The sequence below is a fragment of the Mirounga leonina genome, unplaced genomic scaffold, assembly GCF_011800145.1.
Source record: "Mirounga leonina isolate KUSES-001 unplaced genomic scaffold, KU_Mleo_1.0 Mir_173, whole genome shotgun sequence".
Lineage (NCBI taxonomy): Eukaryota > Metazoa > Chordata > Mammalia > Carnivora > Phocidae > Mirounga > Mirounga leonina.
The window spans coordinates 78,979,249-79,002,542 of record NW_023270447.1 but is presented as its reverse complement, the minus strand read 5'-3'; the positions used below and the strand labels follow the sequence as shown (position 1 = coordinate 79,002,542).

Below are 23,294 nucleotides of genomic sequence, written 5' to 3'. Positions count from 1 at the left end.
GAAGAAAAAAATATATACATAGGTTCTAGATTACTAAACTGGACAACCGTGTTTTCATTTCACAAGCAATTACCTCCAATTAGTTTACCTAAATATCTTTTCCTTCGTAATGTTTATAGAACCAATTGTTACTAAGCATTCACAAAAACTTATGTATTTATTGTTGGACTTTAGAAATAACAATCATAGGAAACGTCATCCAGCATCAAATTATTGTGTAAAAAAAAAAAAAGATCAAAGCATGGAAGGATATGTGATCAGAAAGGTAGCCACTGATGAACAATTCAATAAAGGAGAAATGAGAAATCTATTCACTAAGTCTAACTAATCAAAGCTAATTCTAACCCTTGATTTAATTCTTTCTGGCCAAAGAAAACAACTATAAATGAAAAAACCATCTGTGCCTTCAATTCACAACAAACCAAAAATAACCTAGGACATAGATGTTTTCCCCTTTAAAAATGTATTCTCTGTATAACAATGTTTTTTACTGTTTACTCTCATTATACAAGTCTCTATGTACTGTTTTCTCTTATGAGCCATCTCCTTCTCTATGAACCTCTACCTGACTTTCTTTCTTTCTTTCCTTCTTCTTTCTTTCTTTCAACACATACACAGAGAGAGGGGGGATGTGTGGGGAGGAGCACAGGGAGAGGGAGAGAATCTCAAGTAGGCTCCATGCCCACTGCAGAGCATGACATGGGGCTCGGTCTCACGACCCTGAGATCATGACCTGAGCCAAAAATCACAAGTCGGACACTTAACCAACTAAGCCACCCAAGGAGCCCCTCTACATGACTTTAAACTTTAGGAGATGATAATTTTAAATACAAACTTCAACCAGTAACTCTCAAATGGGAAATAGTATCATCTCCATGGGGGTTATTTGGAAATACATGAAGGTGTTTTTTGTTTTGTTTTGTTTTTTAATTGTCACTGGGGGAATTCTACTGGCATTTAGAGCCCTAAGGTTGCTAAATGAACTACAATTTACAGGGAATTTTTTCATAACTGGTTATCCCACCCAAAATGCCAATACCTATTCCACAGTGAAACAAACCAAACTGGCCTGTACATCCATGGATACAGCAGAGCAAACTCTTCCTAACAATCTGCTCTATGCCACACCACTGTTTCAGCTAGCTCTGCTCAGCAGTGCCACTTCAACCCCACACCCTCCCTCTTCTAGTTCTCCACGGGAACTAATTCCTGCTGCTGCCTCAACCAAAGTTATATATTTCCTTACTCACTTAATTCTCTCTGGTGTAATGAAAAAATTTTAACTGCTATTTAGAAAGGAGGAATGCCAGAGTAAAAAGCAGCCAGCTACCTGAAGTTTTTGTATTCAAAAGTAATGCTCTGGATTTATGATGCAGCTCAAGAATCTATCTTCAAGAACCAGTGTAAAAAGGAATTATTTTCCTTGCTAATGAATAAATAATAAGTATATAGATATATGGAGTTCAATTTTTTTAATTTCACAAGCATCATCCTATAGCTAAATAAAGGACCAATCTGCCAATACTTTCTTGAGTCATATTACACATGAAAATGATTTCAGAAATGAAATCAACCTTTTCTCACAAAGACTCCTTTAAGGTTTCCTTGGTTTTTGGAATTAAAAGACAAAGAGAAGAAAGTTCAGAAAACAAATTTTTCCAAAGAAGACTATTTATAAAGGCTTAAATACAACATCCCTATTTGAGGACCATTGCGATTGAATAGAAATTATAGAAACACTTAGCCTTCTATGAAGGACCACAGAAATCGTTTTTCTTTCTACTCTGCTTCTGGAGCAGAGATCTCCCAATGTTTCTCTGTTAGGAGTTATCTCTCTGTCTTGATCCCTGACTAAAATTTAAGCCTTGCCTCTACGACCCTTGACTAAATATTTTATAAAATTTATAATCAATCTTTTCACCTAAGGGTTTATCTTTTTAATTATTGGTAATCTTGCCGCATAAATTTGTAGTATATGCTAAATACTGCTGATCATTTTCCTTCTATTATCTCATTTACTCTTCATATCAGTCCTAAGATGGCTACTAATACTGCACCCATTTTACAGATGAGAAAACTGAGGTTGAGACCAGTGAATAACTTGCCCAAAACCACTCGGTTAATAAGAGTCAAACCTAGGTCTAGTTGACACCAAACTGCAAGCTCTTTAACAACACTATCTGTTGATACTAAAAAATATCTGAATTTTATTTCTTCATCTAATCCAAAGAATCGCCATCCACTTCATACAACCACATCTGAGTTATCCTACAAAGTGTCCTTAGCACCTCAGAATCTGCTTGGTTTTTACATCATCTAAATTGAAAAGACTTTATTTTAAGAAATAGAGCCTTATATTAAATCACCGGTAGACAATGAAATCCTGCAATTACACCATGTCCATTTACTCAGTAATAAGAATTCTAACTATGATTAACACAGGTAAACAATGGGTAACATTTCTCTAATTTTATCAAACCATACTAGATTGCATAATAATATAAAAAATAGCTACCACTTATTGCTGCTTACTTTGTGTCAGATGCCTAAAGAATCTTATCCCTAACATAGAATATAGGGTATTTATCCCAATTTTACATATGAGGGGACTGAGGCTCAGAAAAAGATGTTTAACCCAGCTGGTTACACAGTAAAGCTGGTAATATGAACCCAGATCTGAAAGACCTAGGCCCTTTCTATTGCAGCAGGAGAAAATGTTCAGGACACTCTGTAAGAAGTTATTTGGAGGGAAAAACCCTGCAAGGACTTTCTCCCAAACCACCTCCTCTAGTATATTCCTGCTAAATAAATTAGTGTCAGCATATACATTTTAAATTTTAATTTATACAATTACTTCATTTAAAAAGAACCAATAGGCTACATATATTAAAATTAAATAAGGTATTTATTTTCTATGTATCCTGAGAATAATTCTATAAAGCAAATGAATATGTATTACTGTTAATTTGATATTAGATCTAAGTTAGTAACTGAAATTAAATGGTTTTAGAAATATTAATGCTATTTTATACACATCAATACAAGTTACATCAGAATGTTAACAGAAAACCCTTAGAATGTTGCCTGTTCCAGTCAAATTTAAACAATACAGATATCCACAAAATCTGTGAGGGCTTACTATATCTACAATTTTTCAGGGTTCCTTAAATTCAGAGCAATTATTTTTTGGGGGAAAAAACCACTCTATTATTTTTAAATTGTGCCATTAACAGAAGGGAATGGGTTTGTTAATAACAAAATGCTGTGAAATTAGTGAAGGACAAAAAGAACAGAATCACAGGAGACTGCAGCTACTCTTGAAGAGTACAGGTTGGGTGGTTCCCTGGAATGGCAGCATTCTAAGGGTCAGCAGCTACTAAAGCCCCCACCTATTAGTTAAGGGTGATAGTGAAGGGGCAAGGGTACAGTACCTGGTGATGGGCAGGTCGAGGCCCCGCTGCAAACTGAGAAAAGGAGGGAAAACAAACACAAAAGGAAAGGCACAAAGAGTCAGAAACACCACAACAAAAACCAAAATGTCACACAATATGCCAAAAGAAAAAAACCCACAAGAAAAAAAAAAAAAAACACAAACAGTCAAAGCTTTGCTGCAGGACAGTGACAGACAGGTACTAAGATTCAACAGGTTAACACCACTACCAGCTATAGTTTGCCATTTATCAGCTGGGAGAGAAACAGCTAAGCTGTTAGGCACGTAAGGGTACCTCTCTGATAGGAATATTAAAAAAAAAACAAAAAAAAAAACCTAAAATAAAGCAAAAGAAAGTTTGAAATACTAAGTGATTATATTAAGACAAACATGAAAAACTCAAGGGTGCTTATGCTATTGATATAGCTGGAGGAAATGAGAAAAGCTTTTATATTACAAGAAATAGCCAGGAGGTAATTAAAATGTCCAACAGGAAATAAAGAATGTTAACAGGACTGATTTCAAATTTACTTAGGTTTAATGGGGTATTTAACACATGAAATGGAAATTTCAGTATCTTCCTTTATTTCTTAAAGAATAAAATTTCATTTATATATCTATAAATACACAAACATATTTATAATATATAAATATGTATTTAAATATATAAATAACCACATATATATTTAAATACAATTAACTGGTGAAGTTTAATATCAAGCATACCAAAGCAAATAGCTGGTAAAGAACATCACTTTCTAACATGATTAATCAAAGTGGTACTATTATAAGCTCAAGAAGAAAAAAGAGTGAAAGAAATCAAATCTCTCAATTTTTATACACAACAGCACAACACTGTCCATATGCATCTACTGCTATCTGATATTGAGAATAATAGCAAAAGAAAATATAACTCCTTAGCCCAATAGAGTGCTTGAAAGCAGATAATACACACTCCCAACTCTTATTTTCCCTAGCGTACAATGAAAGAAAAAGCTTTTCCACCAATAAAATTTTAAATACTAAACTTCTAAGATCAACTAATTCTGCACCAAAGCATTAACTGGACTTCCAATATGACTTCACTAAAAAGGACAGAGAAAACTATTCGGGACTCAGTGTCATGTACTGGCTACTAATACATTAACTATCAAAATTTAACCACCCTCTTTAATAGTGAGAAGAAAATATTTCCAAAGCGGTTTTGAACGCAAACCACACAAGGCTTTAATGTAATACACTTAAGAAACTAAAATACATCTTCAGTTATTTCCTAGAGAGCCTTCCTTCCATCAACTCATCACTGCCAATGAATCGGACTGAGGATTAACGAAGAAACAATCCCTCATACTCAGAATTTAAGTTACGTGCAAGAGATGTGGAATTATTTCCCCAACTGCCGTTATTTCATATAAATAATTTTCAAAAAATTGCAGTGGAGCACATCACAATGTAGCAGATGGTTGAAGACCGCTTTATTAAGAATTCACCTAAGAAGATTAAGAAGTCACCTTAGAAGCTAAAACATCACCTATTTTTCAAGTAATGAAATGTGTCTTAAACACAATTCAAAGTTATTCAGTATAAATTAATGAGCTCTTGATGACCTGTGTGATTATAGTGTGTTAGGTCAGCCATTATATTTGCTAACTACTATAAGAGTTTTTCAAAATGATGATAAGGGCAGCTTTACTTCTTGCAGAACGTTTTCTCGTCACAGAAACTGCGGTCTTCTATTTTCAGTTTTCCAATTATGAAAAGAAAACAGATCCTACCTCTACTATGGACATCAAGTTTCAAGAATAGGCAATACCACCCACGTGGTATGAAAGTAGGGAGTGGAAGTGAGATGTTTCTTCATGACACTTTTGAAGAAAATGGGAGAGAAGGGCCATGTTAAAAAATTAACCTGAGTACAGCAGTACCTGTCTTATCACTGTTCCACAGAAAGGTCCCATTTCTAAGGCTCTAAAATAAAAGTTGCAACTTCATATATTTGGAAGATTCCAGTCAAAAGAGAACTTTCTATGAGCAAGAGGAGTACCTTATAAAATTACAAATATACTTAAACAAAACAAAACAAAACAAAACAAAACACAAGTTAGTGGGAAAGTACCCTAGTCTATTTTGCACTAGTCACCATTGGCTATTGAGCTTTCCACTTGGAATGACAATAGTCTTAATCCTATGGGTAACTGTAAGCAACAGAACAAACTGTAGTCGCTGCTGGCTCATATTAAAAATAGAAACTTTCATTTCTTTCTTTTCTTTTTTTTTTTAAGGGGTCTTTAAGATGGTGAGGACTGTAGATATTAAGGAAAGCAGCCTTCTGTGAACTTGGACCCAATGTTAATGCCACCCACCCACCCACTCACTCACTCTTCTGGGCACAGTTGGCAACAGGGCAGGGACAACATAACACTGATGTATCTTTGGCACTTAGCACCACAAAATATAACCAGTGGATACAGGTTACTGCAAAAGCCAAACAGTTCCCCCTCTTTCAATTAGGCATTTAAGAGGTATTTTGGAGGCTATTTAAAAATAAACTATTGTTTAAAGAGTTCCAGCATAACCAGAAAATGAACAGATAGGTAGCTAATCAGTACCTTTTTCCTTTTAAACAAGATTTTCAATAATATGAATTTAACTAAGATACTATACATCAAATAGAAATATGGACACAAAGATAACCTGAAAGAGGGAGGGGGCCACTTGAAGGCACTTGGATTGCAAAGGCAGCTGTCCAGGGAAGAACAGAATAGCCTAAACTGTGCAATTGCCAATGGCCCATTAATGCAGAAATAGAATGGAGTAAGCTTTAGCTGCTCTACAAAGCCATGGGAAGGGTCCCTTCCTTAGTGCAACAGCTTACCTCTCCTCACCAGTTGGGATAGCTGTGGGATGGATGAGACTAGACTATGGCAACTTGGGATGTAGAAAGAAAATGCAATCCTGTCAAATTTCATATCCCAACTTCACCCTCCCAGCACCAACACAAATGAAATAAAGAAAACTGGACCCAAAACAACAAGCAAGAGTAGTCTAGGGTTTGCTAGTCTTGCACTTGTTTTGGGATATGTAATGGAATGTTATGTGTGTGGTTTTTAGTAATGGGGGTGATAATGGTCACTAGCAGAGCAGATGGCAAAAATTGCATAGAGGATAGTATCTGAAGAGTTTATGACCACAGAAAAATGGCTGACAACTACAGACAATTTCCTCTTTGATATTCAATTATAAAATGGAAAGAGGGAAAAAGAAGCCTTGAAATTTATCTTTTAAAATCAAATTTATCTGAAAGGGATATCCCTCTTCGAGTTTAAAATAAAGAAAAATCTAAACCCCAAATTACTCCTGTCTAATTCCCAATCAAGAAGACCCACCCAATTTGTTATTCTTTTCCCCAGTATGCCTGGCAGAAACTGCCATGCTAGGTTAGACTTTCAGAGAAGAAGCAATCAAAGCATTTCTGTTCATCAGCCAATAAATGGATGTGGTCAAAAATAATGAGTGCCAGAGGCACCACTGCCTGCAAGAAGTACAGTTTGTTATATTGCTTACAATGCAGTATTTTATCCAGCCTCTTCCAGCCAAGGACCTGTAAACGGGAGTCTGTTCCAAAACCTTCCTCCTCTTCCAGTTGTCTGTGCAATGTATTGGCACTGTTCTGCTGGGCTGTCAAAAAAACTGGTTTAGAGATGCAGCTCTTCAGTCAGGTTTTGCGCCAGTTCTAACCATGTAAATTTCTTTTCTTTCAATAATTATAAAAGGGGGATGGGGGTGAAGAGGGCCATAGAATTCTTTGTAATAAGAGCTTACCATAATGTCCCATGTTTAATGACTAGAAGCAGGGCCTATCTAAATTAATCTGGTGAGATCTCAGGCCCATTCCAAGTAGTCAAGTATCCACATCCCCAAACCACTCTCAGAACACAACTTGCATCAGACATCTTGTTGATCATTTCAGGAAAAAAAAAAGACAAGCATACAGGCAACTAGGACCAAAGTCCCACCTCTTTAGAAAGGTTCTTCCACCCCCTGGGGAGAACCAGGATCTAAGAACAGGTACTGGAGAAGAGGGCAATAGGGAAAAGGAAGACAGGAAGAGGGTAAGAAAGAGATTACATTTTGGTGCAGTCTATGATCTCTAGTTCTTTGAGCAATCTTTCATACATTTCAACATTTCTCAGTTCATGCATAAAACCAAATGAACAGGAGCTAATGCAATGAAATACCCCTATACTACAGGCAAAAAAGCAGGGGTAGGGAACCAAACAAAGATACCTATACTGAGGAAAACACAGAGCTGAGATACAAGTAGGAAAGTGAGATACAATGTGAGATGTTACAGAAGCACCTTCTGGCAAAAACTAGTCATGCAGGGCAGGAAACGACGTTCTAAGGAATGGACAGCTGAAGCAACTGTATACTTTTGTGAAGCAGAAGGATGAACCTTGAGTAAATTCTCAGTCTTTGCAATATTTATTGCAATCCATGTAAAGGATGAGCAAAGAGGATGATAGCATTTTAATTTATATGACAATTTATTTACCATCTGAAAAATGAATACACCATTGGTGTATGTCATGCATATGTCCAAACTGTCAAATGATTAGAACTGATCTAGTGACACCAATTCAGAAATTTACTTCCCAAACCACTGAAATTTGAGAGTCTAATTAATGAAATTTAATTTACTTTTAAAATCACTGTGCTTTACTCTCCTCCGGAATTGTGAACAGTACAACAAATTAAGAGTTGAAATGAACTTGAATGCAACCAGATTTAAAAAAAAAATCATGCCACAGAAAAGTAAAAGAAGATAAAAAGCTCCATTTCTTCTTTCTCTCAATAAATTTAAATTATTCCTATATTAGAAGTCTGAAAATGCAGTGCTAATCAATAATAATAATAATAATAATAAATCATAATAAAATAAATTGTCCTTGGAACAAGTTTCCAAAAACAAGTAAAAATTTTAGCCAAAGGAACCCAAGCTCCTAAAAACACAAACTTAAATGGAGAACATTATCTAGAACAAGCTTCTGCGTACTTACCGGAGAACGGGTTTGAGGTTGTGAATTCATTGTCTGAGGGGCTTGAGGGTATACCAACGTGGTTGGACCTGCATTCTGTCCAGAGGGATATGGGGTCTGTCAAAAAATGGCAGAACAATATCATATTTTGAATATATATATGGCAGGGTAACTCAAAGTATTAAAAAGAAATTTATAGAAGTATTTACTAGTATGGTTTATAGCTATACTTTTAAAAACTTATCTTTACCACAACATGCAGCAATTCAGAATCAGAGCAGCATTTTTAAGAGGTTACCTTAAACCTCCTGATAAGGAGACATCTGCAACCCAATGACTAGGAAAATGATTTGATAACTGAAGTACAAAGAGCACTCACTGTCAATTCATCTATTTCTGAAATGGACAGACCATGCCACAAACAAAATCAAACATAGCTGAGAGAACTTGTTACTGCTGTGGTGAGCTTTCCAAAGTACCTACAAGCAAAGAAAACCACTGAGGAAGACAGACCAGAGCCAAATTAGCAGTTCACTAAGTTAACTGCTATATTATTGTTGTTCTCTTCCACTGCTTACGCTTTAATCCTTTTACATGACCATTTTTTTTTATGTAAAAATCTACAATCAATATGAACTTTAGATAAAAGCATGGGATAAGTGGTAGTATGTACTAACCTACCACAGGTTTTCTGAAAATAAGAGAATAAGCTTTTCATTATGAACCCACGTTAAATACTACAAACTAGTATTCTATGTGCTACTGAAACCCAGGGGAAAAAAAAATCAAAAAACCTGTAACATGTTTAAAATGAAATACTGGCAATAGCAATGGACACAGAATCACAGGACTTGGTGTTAAATCCTAACAACTGCCACTTACTTGGGCAAGTAATTTATCTTTCCCATGAATGTAAAAAATAATAACTAATCTACTTCACAAGGAAGTTGCTAAGATAAAATGAAGAAAAATCAATTATTATACAATCACCTTTTATTACCATGGTGCCAATTTTACAAATGGGGAAATCAAAGGTCAGAAAATTTAAGTGTCGGGGCACCTGGATGGCTCAGTTAGTTGAGTGTCTGACTCCTGGTTTTGGATCAGGTTGTGATCTTTTGGGTCAAGAGACTGAGCCCCATGTCAGGCTCCATGCTCAGTGGGGAGTCTGCTTGAGATTCTCTCCCTCTGCCCCTTCCCCCACTGGCTAGCTTGCTCTCTTTCTCCCTTATTCTCTCTCAAATAAATAAATAAATAAATCTTAAAAAAAACCACAAGTGCCTTATCCAAGGTAACTAAGTAAATGGTATCTCTAGAAAGTATTCTAACTTTGCTTTAAAAGAAAACTCAAAATGACCATTTAGTGGCAGTTCAGCTGGGATTAACAATCTAAAGCAAATGTTTGAGGGGAGGCTGGCTGGCTCAGTCAGTATAGCATTGATACTGGAGTCATGAGTTCAAGCCCCAAATTGGGGGTAGAGATTACATTAAAAAAAAAAATCTTTAAAGCAAATGTTTGAAAAGTTTATAACTTTTAAATAATGAAAACAAAAAAACTAATGACAAAAGTTTCATACTGGACATGGAGAATAATTTGCAATCTTTCAACATGGTAATCTTCTACCCATCTCTAATAACTGACATTAAACTTCTACATCAGGTTAATTTCCCTTTTTACTACAGGTGTACTAAATCTGGCCACAAATTGAAAATTATGACAGCAAGTATCTCACATCTATCAAATAGGTGATAATTGCATCAAATATGACTCAAAAGTTAGCTGCAGATTTCTCATCAAAGATTATTTTTAGCAATGTTTGAAAAATCAAGTTTATGTGTATGTATCACACTCAAACTCTAGAAGGCTGGAGGCGACTATCTCAACTTAATTCAAGTTAACTGTTTCAACTTGAGAGGTAAGTTGATTTCTTTGCCAATTTGAATGTCTTATTTCTTTTTGTTGTCTGATTGCTGAGGCTAGGACTTCTAGTACTACGTTGAACAGTAATGATGAGAATAGGCATCCTTGTCGTGTTCCTGACCTTAGGGGAAAAGCTCTCAGTTTTTCCCCATTGAGAATGATATTCGCTGTGGGCTTTTCATAGATGGCTTTTATGGTATTGAGGTATGTTCCTCTATAGCCTATAGTTTGAAGAGATTTAATCAGGAGAGAATGCTGTATTTTATCAAGTGCTTTTTCTGCATCAATTGAAAGGATCATGTGGTTTTTGTCTTTTCTTTTATTAATGTGCTCTATCACACTGATTTCTGAAAGATGAACCACCCTTGCATTCCAGGAATAAATCCCACCCGGTCATGATGAATAATCCTTTTAAAAATGTACTGTTGGATCCTATTGGCTAGGAATATTCTGGCATCCATGTTCATCAGGGACATTGGTCTGTAATTCTCCTTTTTCATGGGGTCTTTGTCTGGTTTTGGGATCAAGGCCTCATTGAACGAGTTTGGAAGTTTGGAAGCCACCCAGGCACCCCCTACTATTTCTATTTTTTGAAACAGCTTCAGTAGAATAGGTATTATTTCTTCTTTAAATGTTTGGTAGAGGGGCACCTGGGTGGCTCAGTTGTTAAGTGTTTGCCTTCAGCTCAGGTCATAATCCCAGGGTCCTGGGATTGAGCCCCACATCGGGCTCCCTGCTCAGCAGGGAACCTGCTTCTCCCTCTCCCTCTGCTGCTCCCCCCTGCTTGTGCTCTCTCTCTCTCTCTCTGTCAAATAAATAAATAAAACTTTTAAAAAAAGGTCATTTAAAAAATAATAATAATAAATAAATAAATGTTTAGTAGAATTCCCCTGGCAAGCCATCTGGCCCTGGACTCTTGTTTTTTTGGGAGGTTTTTGATTACTGCTTAAATTTCCTTGCTGGTTACTGGTCTGTTCAGATTGTCTATTTCTTCCTATTTTCAGTCCTGTTTATAAGTGTGCAGGAATGCGTCCGTTTCTTCTAGATTGTTTAATTTGTTGGCATATAGTTGCTGGTAGTAGTTTTGTGTTTTTTTTTTTTTTTAAGATTTTATTTATTTATTTGAGACAGAGAGAATGAGAGACAGAGAGCATGAGAGGGAGGAGGGTCAGAGGGAGAAGCAGACTCCCTGCCGAGCAGGGAGCTGGATGCGGGACTCAATCCCGGGACTCCAGGATCATGACCTGAGCCGAAGGCAGTCGCTTAACCAACTGAGCCACCCAGGCGCCCTTTGCTGGTAGTAGTTTCTAATAATTGTTTCTATTTCCTTGGTGTTAGTCATGATCTCTCTCCTTTCATTCATGATTTTATTAATTTGAGTCCTTTCCCTTTTCTTTTGGATAAGTCTGGCCAGAGGTTTATCAATCTTATTAATTCTTTCAAAGAACAAGCTTCTAGTTTTGTTGATCTCTTCTACTGTTTTTTTGGTTTCTATTTCATTGATTTCTGCTCTAATCTTTATTGTTTCTCTTCTCCTGCTTGGTTTAGGCCTTATTTGCTGTTCTTTCTCTAGGTCCTTTAGGTGTAAGGTTAGCTTGTGCATTTGGGATTTTTCTAAATTTTTTTTTAAAGATTTTATTTATTTATTTGACAAAGAGAGGCACAGAGAGAGAGGGAACACAATCAGGGGGAGTGGGAAAAGGAGAAGCGATGCGGTGCTTGATCCCAGAACCCTGGGATCATGACCCAAGCTGAAGGCAGACACTCAATGACTAAGCCACCCAGGCGCCCCAGGATTTTTCTAATTTTTTGAGAGAAGCTTGGATGGTTATGTATTTCCCTCTTAGGACTGCCTTTGCAGTATCCCATAGGTTTTGGACTGATGTGTTTTCATTCTCATTAGTGTCAATGAATTGTTTAAGTTAATTTCCTGGTTGACCCAATCATTCTTTAGCAGATGCTCTTTAACTTCCAAGTGTTCGAGTTCCTTCCAAATTTCTTCTTGTGGCTGAGTTCCAGTTTCACAGCATTGTGGTCTGAAAATATGCAGGGGATAATCTCAATCTTTTAGTACCAGTTGAGACCTGATTTGTGACCCAGTATGTGGTCTATTCTGGAGAAAGTTCCATGTGCACTGGAGAAGAATGAGTATTCTGCTGTTTTAGGATGGAATGTTCTGTATATATCTACAAAGTCCATCTGGTCCAATGTGTCATTCAAAGCTCTTGTTTCTTTGTTGATCTGCTTAGATGATCTGTCCATTGCTGTGAGTGCAGTATTGAGGTCTCCTACTATGAATGTATTATTATCAGTATGTTTCTTTATTTTGGTTATTAACTGGTTTATATAATTCGCTGCTCCCATGTTGAAGACATAGATTTTTACAACTGTTAGATTTTCTTGTTGGATAGACCCTTTAGGTATGATATAGTGTCCCTCTACATCTCTTTACTATGGTCTTTGGTTTAAAATCTAATTTGTCTGATATGAGGATTGCTACCCCAGCTTTCTTTAGAAATCCATTTAGTGTGGTAAATGGTTGTCCATCCCCTCACTTTCAATCTGGAGGTGTCTTTAGGCTCAAAATCAGTCTCTTGTAGACAGCATGTGGATGGGTCCTGCTTTTTTATCCAATCTGAAACCCTGTGTGGGAGCATTCAGCCCATTTACACTCAGTGTAGCTATTGAAAGATACGAATTTAGTGCCATTGTATTGGCCTGTAAAGTCTGTTTCTGTAGATTTTCTGTTTCTTTCTGGTCTATGTGACTTATGGGTTTCTCTTGGCTTACAGAATCCTCCTTAATTTTTCTTGCAGGGCTGGCTTGGTGGTCACATATTCTTTCAGTTTCTCCCTGTCCTGAAACCTCTTTCTCTCTCTATCCATTGTGAATGACAGCCTTGCTGGGTAAAGTATTCTTGGCTGCATGTTCTTTTCATTTAGTACCCTGAATATGTCTTGCCAGCCCTTTCTGGCTTGTCAGGTTTTTGTGGACGGGTCTGATTTTATTCTGATGTTCCTCCTTCCATATGTAAGAGATCTCTTCCCCCAGCTGCTCTCAGGGTAGCTTCCTTGGCTCTAAGATTTGCAAGTTTCACTATTATATGTTGGGATGTTGATCTATTTTTTTGATTTTGGGAGGGGTCGTCTCTGCCTCTTGGACACAAATGCTTGTTTCCTTCCCCAGATTAGGGGAGTTCTCAGCTATCATTTGCTCAAATATACCTTCTAGTCTTCTCTCTCTCTCCACCCCCTCAGGGATCCCAATAATTCTGACATTGGAACGTCTCATGGCATCATTTCATTGATCTATTTTCATGGACTATTAGCTGCCTATCCCTATTTTCCTCAGCTTCCTTCCTATCAGTTTTTTTCTAGATCATTGATTCGCTCTTCTGCCTCATTTACCCTGGCTGTTAAGAGTATCCAGTTTAGACTGCATCTTGTTCATAGCATTTTTAAGTTTGGCCTGATTAGATCTCATTTCTGCCCTTAGAGATTCTATATTGTCACTAATCCTTTTTTCAAGCCAGGCTGTTGACTTCATGATTGCTATCCTGAATTCCATCTCTGACATCTTGCTTATATCCATATCCCTTAGTTCTGTGGCAGAGGACATTGTCTTTGGTTCTTTTCTTTGTTGAGAGTTCCTCCTCCTAGTCATTTTGTCGAGGGATGGTTGAATGAATGAACAGAGTATAAAATATCGACCAGACCCAAGCTAGATACACCCTAGCAAAATCTGGAGTGGTCAGACGCCACCATGGAAAAAACAAAGCCAAAATGAAACACAAGAATAAAATTTAAAAATTTTTAAAAAGCGGGGGTAAGGGGGACTATAATCTCTCAGGGTGGACAAGGCAGGGTGTTTCAGTTGTTCCTGGGTGTATTTTGGTCTGTGTGTTAGAGGACACTACGTCCCAAAATTACAAGGAAAGTAAAACTTGTATATATAAAAAGGTAAAACTGAATCTATAAAAAATACAGGTGTGTAAAAATACAAGTTAAAAAGCAACTATGAAAAATAAGTTGAATAACAGACATCTGTTGAAATAAAAAGGGAAAAAGAAAAACACAACAGAGAAAAAGCATGAGAAGAGGAAGAATAAAAGAAAAGAAAAGGAGAATTATATCTGAAAAATAAATAAGTCATGAGGCCACACCTGGAGCTCAATATACAATTTTCCCCTGGTGTTGGGATTTTACAGGCTTATAGGATCCATAGGATTGTCATCCACGTGTTCTTCCAGCCTGTCTTCTGGGGGAGGGGCCTGCCACACTGTTTCTCAGGTAACCAGGCCTGGCGGGGGAGGTGCCCCACCCCGTCAGGAGGATGCGCTCAGTGGAAACCAGTCTTCTGTGTGGCTTTTGTTCCCTGGGTGCTTTCCCCACCTCTTCAGACGATCACAGCAAAAATGGCCACAGCCAAACCTCTGGCCCAGAGCAGAAAAATCTCAATCTGCCCTCTTTAATAGACCCTCCAGGACAAACAATCTCCACTTCTGCGTGCGCTGCTAAAAACTGCAGTCTCCTGCGGTGCGTGCCCACAGCAACTCTCTCAGAGGTAGTATCAGGGGCGGAGTACCAGTGCCCTTTGTGATCCTAAAACCGCAAGCGGCTATGGGCTCGTGGGCACACTCAAAACTCCAGAATCAGTCTGGGTTCCACTCTAAAGCCTTTTCCCAGCCATTACCATTCTGCAAGTTTTTGCCCGGTCGTGGACTCAGGTTCCAGATTTTTTCAGGCTGTTCAAGGAAAGAGTGGTTATCAACAGGCCTGGCTCCCGGTTTATGGCAATTGGAGCTGAGAGTCCCCTCCTGGGCTCGCTGACCATAACCTGCTTCCTGGCTCCAATGCTTGGGCACTCTACCATTTCAGGAATCCATTTTGCTCTGTAGTCCCTCATAACCTGAGACCACAATGCCCTACCTAAAATTCTGCCTTTTCATTTCCTGAGCCCCCTTCAGAGAGGGATGTTTCTCACTAGAGCAAATTTCTAAGGTTCTGATTTTGTGCTCTGGTGTTATATCACTTTCCAGGCACCATTTATGGAGGCTCCCTCCCCCTTCTGTTTATCTTCTGATATCTTCCCACCAATTCATGACTCCACACGTCCTACCTTGCAAAAAGCAGTCGCTTTTCTGTTTTCAGAGATCCAGATATATATTCATACATCTCAGACTGATTTCGTGGGTGTTCAAAATGGTTTGATAGATATCCAGCTAAATTCAGAGGACCAGTTGAAAAGGGGTCCCCCTATTCCTCCACCATCTTGCCTCCTCTCCAAGAGAGGTGAGTTGATTTCTTATCAACTCTGTCTGCACCCTAAGTTGAAAAGTATTTCATCAAGTTTGATGACAACATTTGGATAGAGCTGTAAAATACAGCACCAATTTCATTCTTTATCAATTTAAACAAAGTGATCAAATGTTAAGCAAGCCGTATTCTCAGTGGTAAGGGCTCGCTGGTTTTAGGAAATCTTGATACTTTATTCTCAACATTTAGCTGATGTTGGCTGAAGCAAAACCTTCTGACTGTCAAAATACTAAAGACAACACTGAGATGTACAACTTATAAAAAAAAATACAGAAATGTTCTATCAAGAAGTTATGTGAAAATTTTGCCCTTCCATAGCTAGAGTACTACAGAAAGGAAGAACAGCCTAATTTGTTTTCAGAATAGATGCTGAAAATATGCATAATGGCCATATTTGACCTTATTCAAGATTTTCACTAATATCTTCAACACTGGAGCCATATAAGGCAACACATCTACAGTTAACTGAAAAAGCGGCATGTGAATTACCATTCAGGCACAAGTACTATCATTAGGTAATACACCATTCCTGGCAACACATATAGCTGGTTCTCTGTCAATACTGGCACTGTATCATTGGTCTTATAATGAATACTAATAGAAGAATTGATTTTCCTTTAGCTTGGAATTACTATTTTAAACAGACAAAAAATAATCAAGTAGTTCTACTCAAATTATACGTATGCCAAGAGCAGATTCATATTCTACACAAGCAGTTTCATCTAAACACAAAGCATAATATCTGATGACAGCCACACACAGAAGTGATTCCACTTTCACAACGTATGCCATTGTGCCATTATGGGGTTTTAACAGAAGCACAGATAAAGGAATTTTGCCAAGAGCTCACTTAGCTTTCTCTCAGAGGATTATTCAACTCTTTGTGGCTGGTTTTAGAAATTTATCTGGAATGATATAAATTGTACCTGTCAATGCTACAAAGAGTGCAACTGTGAACGATGCGTCTAGGTTTTTTTCTCTCTTCTCTACATGTAATGACATGATTCACCAAGTTTATGAAGTCATTCTGGAATAACTTGTTTAATATACTACTATACTTTGTTGGAAAATATTGCAAATATTTAAATAGGAACATTCTATAAACATATTTCATAATATCAAATGAATAGAGAACTAGGGACAGATCAACAGACTATCATGTCAGTAGTCATCACAGGTTTTGTTTGCACTTTCTCTTTTTGGACCTTCACAGGTATTACAAAGATTTACTTCTCCAAGGACGTATACATTAATTATTTCTATTTAAACTGCCAATCACTTCACTGTCCAAGTTTACATGAGTTACAGACTTGCAGTCTCATTTTCATCATTACTTTTATGTTTCAATGAACCTTCCTAAGTCACTGATACCTTTTTATCAACTTGGGGAAATAAGAACGCAATAGTAACAACAAAAACTACCAAATGGTGTTAACTGACAAACTGTTAACAGAATACCAGTAAAAAAAAAAAAAGAAAGAAAGAAAAAAGTCAACCAAAACAATTTCTGTGCTGCAGACATAACCTTTAAGTCCATAATAACTGTTTAAGAAACAGTGATTTGGATATTTAAAGATAAAAACCTGAGGGTAAATTCCATTGTAAGACAGAACACCATAACATAGCATCTTAGGTCCAGATGTGATGGTTTTTAAAATATAAATATATGAAAAAAGTCAACAAGGATTTTCAATTTTTGCAATATAATACAATGGACTTAAGCCAACAAAAATAATTGTAACAGGGGTCGCCTGAGTGGTTCAGGCAGTTAAGTGTCTGACTCTTGATTTTGGCTCAGGTCATGATCTCAGGGTCGTGGGATCAAGCCCTGCGTTGGGCTCTGTGATCAGCAGGAGTCTGCTGAAGATTCTCTCTCTCCCTCTGCCTCTCACCCTGCTCTCTCTCTCTCCAACAAATAAATAAATTTTAAAAAATTATAGGGGCGCCTGGGTGGCTCAGTCTGTTAAGCTCTTCATTTGGCTCAGGTCATGATCCCAAAGGTCCTGGCATTGAGACCTGTGTCGGGATCCCTGCTCAGAGGAGAGCCTGCTTCTCCCTCTCCTGCTCCTCCTGCTTGTGCTGTCTCTCTCTATCATATAAATAAATAATATATTTAAAAATAATATTATCCTGTTTAAGACAATTCCTTCATCTGAAACAAATACTACCATAATGACTAAATTCAATATTGTGAATGTGTGTGCATGAACATGCAAATCTGACTGAAAAATGAAGTTACGGCACAGTTGGTTGGGAGACCAACTCTTGGTTTTGGCTCAAGTCATGATCTCAGGGTCATGGGATCAAGCCCCATGTGGGGCTCCAGGCTCAGCACAGAGTCTGCTTGAGATTCTCTCTCTCCCTCTCCCTTTCCCCTTCCCCATGCTCTCTCTCTCTCAAATAAATAAACCTTAAAAAAAAAAAAAAAAAAAGATTAAGTTCCCACAATTTTCCAAAGAGCTATTAGATAATACCTACCATCTTTCATTTTTTAAAATTTTTATTCCAATAAAGTTAACAATAGTGTTACATTAGTTTCAAGTGTACAATATAGTGATTCAACAATTCACACCACATCTTCATTATCCATTAATTTATCAGTGGACACTTGGGCTGCTTCCATAATTTGGCTATTGTAAATAATGCTGCATATATCCTTTTGAATTAGTGTTTTCATATTCTGACATTTTAAATAAGCTTATCTATTTGACACACAAATCCATTTCAAGGAACAGATATATTCATAAGGCCAAATAAAGGGGAGGCATGCTAAATTTCCATGTTTTTCTAGGGAAGAGGTGAAAATACACTAAAGTCAGTCAATGAGAGAATATAAATGCACCTTACTTGTGTAGATTTTTGATACATAAAACTAATATATCCATAAATGCATAAATTTAGATAAGATGTCTTCCTGAGCAAACTTACATTTACTAAGCAAACAGCATCAGCTACTTCAGAGGAACGGGAATCGGAAGGACAGTATAGGATACAACTTACGGTTCTATTTTATACAATTCTGTATTACATGTTTTTCCTTATTCAAGGATCAAAAGAATTGATTACTTTAATACTAAGGACATGAAAATAACCTCTATCCTTCAGCTTCCTCTTCACATGATAGAAAAAAAAAAAGTCAGCCAGAAAACACAGTAGGGATTCTGTATTTTGCAAAGTTCTAAATATTCTTGGAACATAAATGTCTCATAAATCTCATAAATCACAATTAAAATTAAATCAACAGTATTTACTGAAATCTAACACAAAGAAGACACTATATATAGCTGTGGGCTAGGTACATAAACGAGGCTGAAGATTTATGGTTGCAGGTCTTTTAAGAACTTCACAACTTAACCAATAAAAGATAGATATAGACGTAAAAATGATTTACTCAGCCATACAGTATGATCTTTCAGTCATTAAAAAAGATACAGAGGGGGCGCCTGGGTGGCTCAGTTGGTTAAGCGACTGCCTTTGGCTCAGGTCATGATCCTGGAGTCCCTGGATCGAGTCCCGCATCGGGCTCCCTGCTCAGCAAGGAACCTGCTTCTCCCTCTGACCCTCCCCCCTCTCATGTGCTCTCTCTCTCGTTCTCTCTGTCTCAAATTTAAAAAAAAAAAATCTTAAAAAAAAAAAAAGATACAGAGGAACATGTAATGATATGGAATGAATGGTATTGAGAGAGAATGTTGAAATAAGCACACATATACACAGAAGTTACTAATAGCATTTAAGATTCTCTCTCCCTCTCCCTCTTCCTCTGCCCCTCCCATTTGTACTTGCGCACTCACGCACACGCTCTCTCTCTCTCATGAATAAACAAATCTTTAAAAAAATTTAAAATATTTTGTTGTGGTAGAAAACATAATACAATTTACAGCTCAACCATTTTTAATTGGACAGTAGTGTTAATAACTATATGCACATTGTGCAAAAGATCCATAGAATTTTTTCATCATTCAAAACTGAACTCCATAACTACTAATTCCACTTAAATTTTATTTATATACATTTAATCTCTTAGATTTTGATTTTAAATAGCCAAATAGGACTAGTTGCTACCATACTGTGCAGCATAGGTATAGAAAGCTGTTAATTCGAAAGTTTTACTCTTCTCATGTCTGTCATTTATATCATTACAAACATCCATTTCTGTGTTTTCACAGAAGTACAATAATATCCAATAAACAAGAGTACAGTATAAAACACTGGAAAGAGATGCAGAGGCCCATACACAGTCTTAGGTATATTACTTGTTTTCCTCAGCTAAATAAAGGCTTTATGCCACTGATTCTCAAAGTATGGACTGCATTATGTCTGGGCATCCCTGATACCTCTAATTGTCTGCCAGGTAAAAAAAAAAAAAAAAAAAGTTTTTTTTTTTAAGATTTTATTTATTTATTTGACAGAGAGATAGCAAGAGAGGGAACACAAGCAGGGGAAGTGGGAGAGGGAGAAACAGGCTTCCCGATGAGCAGGGAACCTGATGCGGGGCTCAATCCCAGGACCCTGGGATTGTGACCTAAGCCAAAGGCAGAAGCTTAATGACTGAGCCACCCAGGTGCCCCCCAAGTTTTCAAAATATTAATGCTAAGTTATTATTAGCCTGTGTTGAGACCTGCACTAATGACAGAAAAGCAAGGTGGGTAAAACTACTGGTATTCTTCACTTCTACACTCTATATACTAAAAAAAAAAAAAAGAGAGACTTAAGAATGCCATTTATGGGGGCGCCTGGGTGGCTCAGATGGTTGGACGTCTGCCTTCAGCTCAGGTCATGATCCCGGGGTCCTGGGATCGAGTCCCGCATCGGGCTCCTGGCTCAGCGGGGAGCCTGCTTCTCCCTCTCCCTCTCTTCCTGCTCATGCTTTCTCTCTCTCTCTGTATCTCTGTGTCTCAAGTGAATAAATAAAATCTTAAAAAAAAGGGCGCCTGGGTGGCTCAGTCGGTTAGGCGACTGCCTTCGGCTCAGGTCATGATCCTGGAGTCCCGGGATCGAGTCCCGCATCGGGCTCCCTGCTCAGCGGGGAGTCTGCTTCTCCCTCTGACCCTCCTCCCTCTCGTGCTCTCTCTGTCTCTCATTCTCTCTCGCAAATAAATAAAATCTTTAAAAAAAAAAAAATCTTAAAAAAAAATGCCATTTATGTGAAAGTAAAAGTTACTACTTTTTTTTTTAAGATTTTATTTATTTATTTGACAGAGAGAGACACAGCGAGGGACAGAACACAAACAGGGGGAGAGGGAGAGGGAGAAGCAGGCTTCCCGCGGAGCAGGGAGCCTGATGTGGGGCTCGACCCCAGGACCTTGGGACCATGACCTGAGCTGAAGTCAGACGCTTAATGACTGAGCCACCCAGGTGCCCCAAAAGTTATTACTTTTTGAGTAATTATAAATTCACATGGAGTTTGAAAAATAATAAGAGTTTCCATACAGATGCTCTTCATCTTGTTTGAACTAATGGTAACATATAACCACAGTACAACAAGCCTAGAAAAGTGACACTGATTCAACGCATCAGCCTTATTCATAATTCACTAGCTTTATGTGCATACACATTTCTGTATTTAGTTATAGGCAATTTTATCACATAGATCAATTTGTGTCACCACTACTACAGACAGAATACAGAACAGGTTCTTCACAAGGATCCCTCAGACCACCCTATCATAGCCACAGTCACCTTCTTTCCTTCTTCCCTCCACCTCTCATGAATCTAACCCATGGCAACCACAAGTCTATCCTCATCTTTGTGATGTGGTCACATATAAAACATTACAAAACTGGAACCATATAGTAAGGAAGCTTTAGCACATGTCTTTTTTAATACTGGTGTGACCAAGTAAGAGAAGATAAATAGAGCATTTCCGAAGCATACTGGAGTAAGATGTCTGTACTAAGAAATAGCATTTATGCTACTCCTTGAGTTACAAGCCGAACTACATGCTCTTTTCATACAACACCATTTTATTTGAAAGAATAAATATCAGACATACTATGCTTATGAAGACTTTGGTAGATGGCAGACATTTTAGTAAAAATGAACAAAACGAGCCTGTCAGGTCAAGGAAAATGAACAGTATTTGTTACCAATAATAAAATTAAAGCTTTCAAATAAAATTAGACTGTTGAAAATATGTATCTGTCACTATGAGCTTGGCAATCTCCCCAATATTTAGACTTTGCTGATGAGAATGTGATTTTTTATACTGTGTAATAAAAAGTGTATAGGGCGTCTGGGTGGCTCAGTCAGTTAAGCGTCTGACTTTGCCTCAGGTCATGATCTTGGGGTACTGAGATTGAGCCCCACAGGGGATCAGCAGAGAGTCTGCTCAGCGGGGAGTCTGTCACTCTCCCTCTGTCCCTCCCCCTACTTGTGCTTGCTCTCTCAAATATATAAAAATAAAAAATTTTTTTAAAAAAGTTTTGTATAGGGCGCCTGGGTGGCTCAGTTGGTTAAGTGACTGCCTTCGGCTCAGGTCATGATCCTGGAGTCCCGGGATGGAGTCCTGCATCGGGCTCCCTGCTCAGCAGGGAGTCTGCTTCTCCCTCTCCCGCTCCCCCCTCTTGTGCTCTCTCTCAAATAACTAAATAAAATCTTAAAAAAAAAAAAAAAAAGTTTTGTATAACTCAGTGAAGCAGTGTATTTTGAAAGACCAATGTGTGATGTTACAAACCATATTAATAATTAATTCAAATGCAAGACACACCAGTAGATTTTAACATAACAGAGTACCAACAGTTCACTGATACAGATTCAGATTCCAGAATGCAAATAACATTTAAGAAATTACCACTTACTGAATTTGACATAATTTCAAAGAATTACCACAAGTTTCTGAAAAGGACTGTACAAAATATGTCTCCCTTTCCTAACTACACACCTGTGTAAGCCTCTATTTTCTTCATATACTTCAGCTGAAATAATATAGTGCAACAATTAGAGTGCAGAAAGAGATGAGATTCCACCTACCTTCTATTATTGCAAAACTGTAAAGAGTACAACTCTTCTCATCAATATTTTTGTTTTGGAAAATATTTTTGCATAAAAATATATTATTGATGTGTACAAAAAATGAACTTTATTTTTACTTTAAAATATTTTTAAATTCCTCAGTTTTAACTCCTAATATAGCAAATACTAATAGATATAACATGAAAAAAATACTGAGTCCCCCAGAGTTATTTAAGAGTATAAAGGTCCTCAATCAAAACATTTGGAAACACTGACCTAGATTAATACGAAAGTTAAAAGTGACCCTCCTCTTGCTCTGAAAATATTAAACACTTACTTTATTTCTCTATCCTTAAGTTTATCCTTAAAAAAACAAAAAAACATATGTGCCATTCCTCATGGCTATGGAACAGTTGTTTTCACTCTCCCATATTTACACAGGTCCTGTGTTTTACTTTGATCCTAAAATAATTTTCCATCCACATTGTTTCTGGGCACCTTCAACTGTCTTCCTGAGCTCTATACAACCACACTCAAAAGGATGGGAAATGTAGTGGTGTTTTTGCCTGCCCCTGCCCAAACCTCTCCCTGGCATGGCACAGTCTGGAGGAAGCCACCCAATTCCCAGTTTCTCCCTT

General features: G+C 37.5%; 1 protein-coding gene across 14 annotated transcripts in view; it reads right to left on the bottom strand.

The window, feature by feature from the left end:
• EIF4G3 (eukaryotic translation initiation factor 4 gamma 3) overlaps positions 1-23,294 on the bottom strand; it is a 338,415-nt gene that overhangs the window by 155,032 nt on the left and 160,089 nt on the right. For 7 of the 14 annotated variants that reach the window (XM_035019586.1, XM_035019573.1, XM_035019576.1 and 4 more), the window contains 3 exons: positions 8,491-8,586; positions 6,995-7,108; positions 3,432-3,464 (listed from right to left, as the gene is read on the bottom strand). In XM_035019586.1, the coding sequence (XP_034875477.1) occupies positions 3,432-3,464; positions 6,995-7,108; positions 8,491-8,586 (243 nt within the window). Of the gene's footprint in view, positions 1-3,431; positions 3,465-6,994; positions 7,121-8,490; positions 8,587-23,294 lie in introns of those variants that run through there. The other 7 variants (XM_035019579.1, XM_035019580.1, XM_035019583.1 and 4 more) reach the window with 4 other exon arrangements.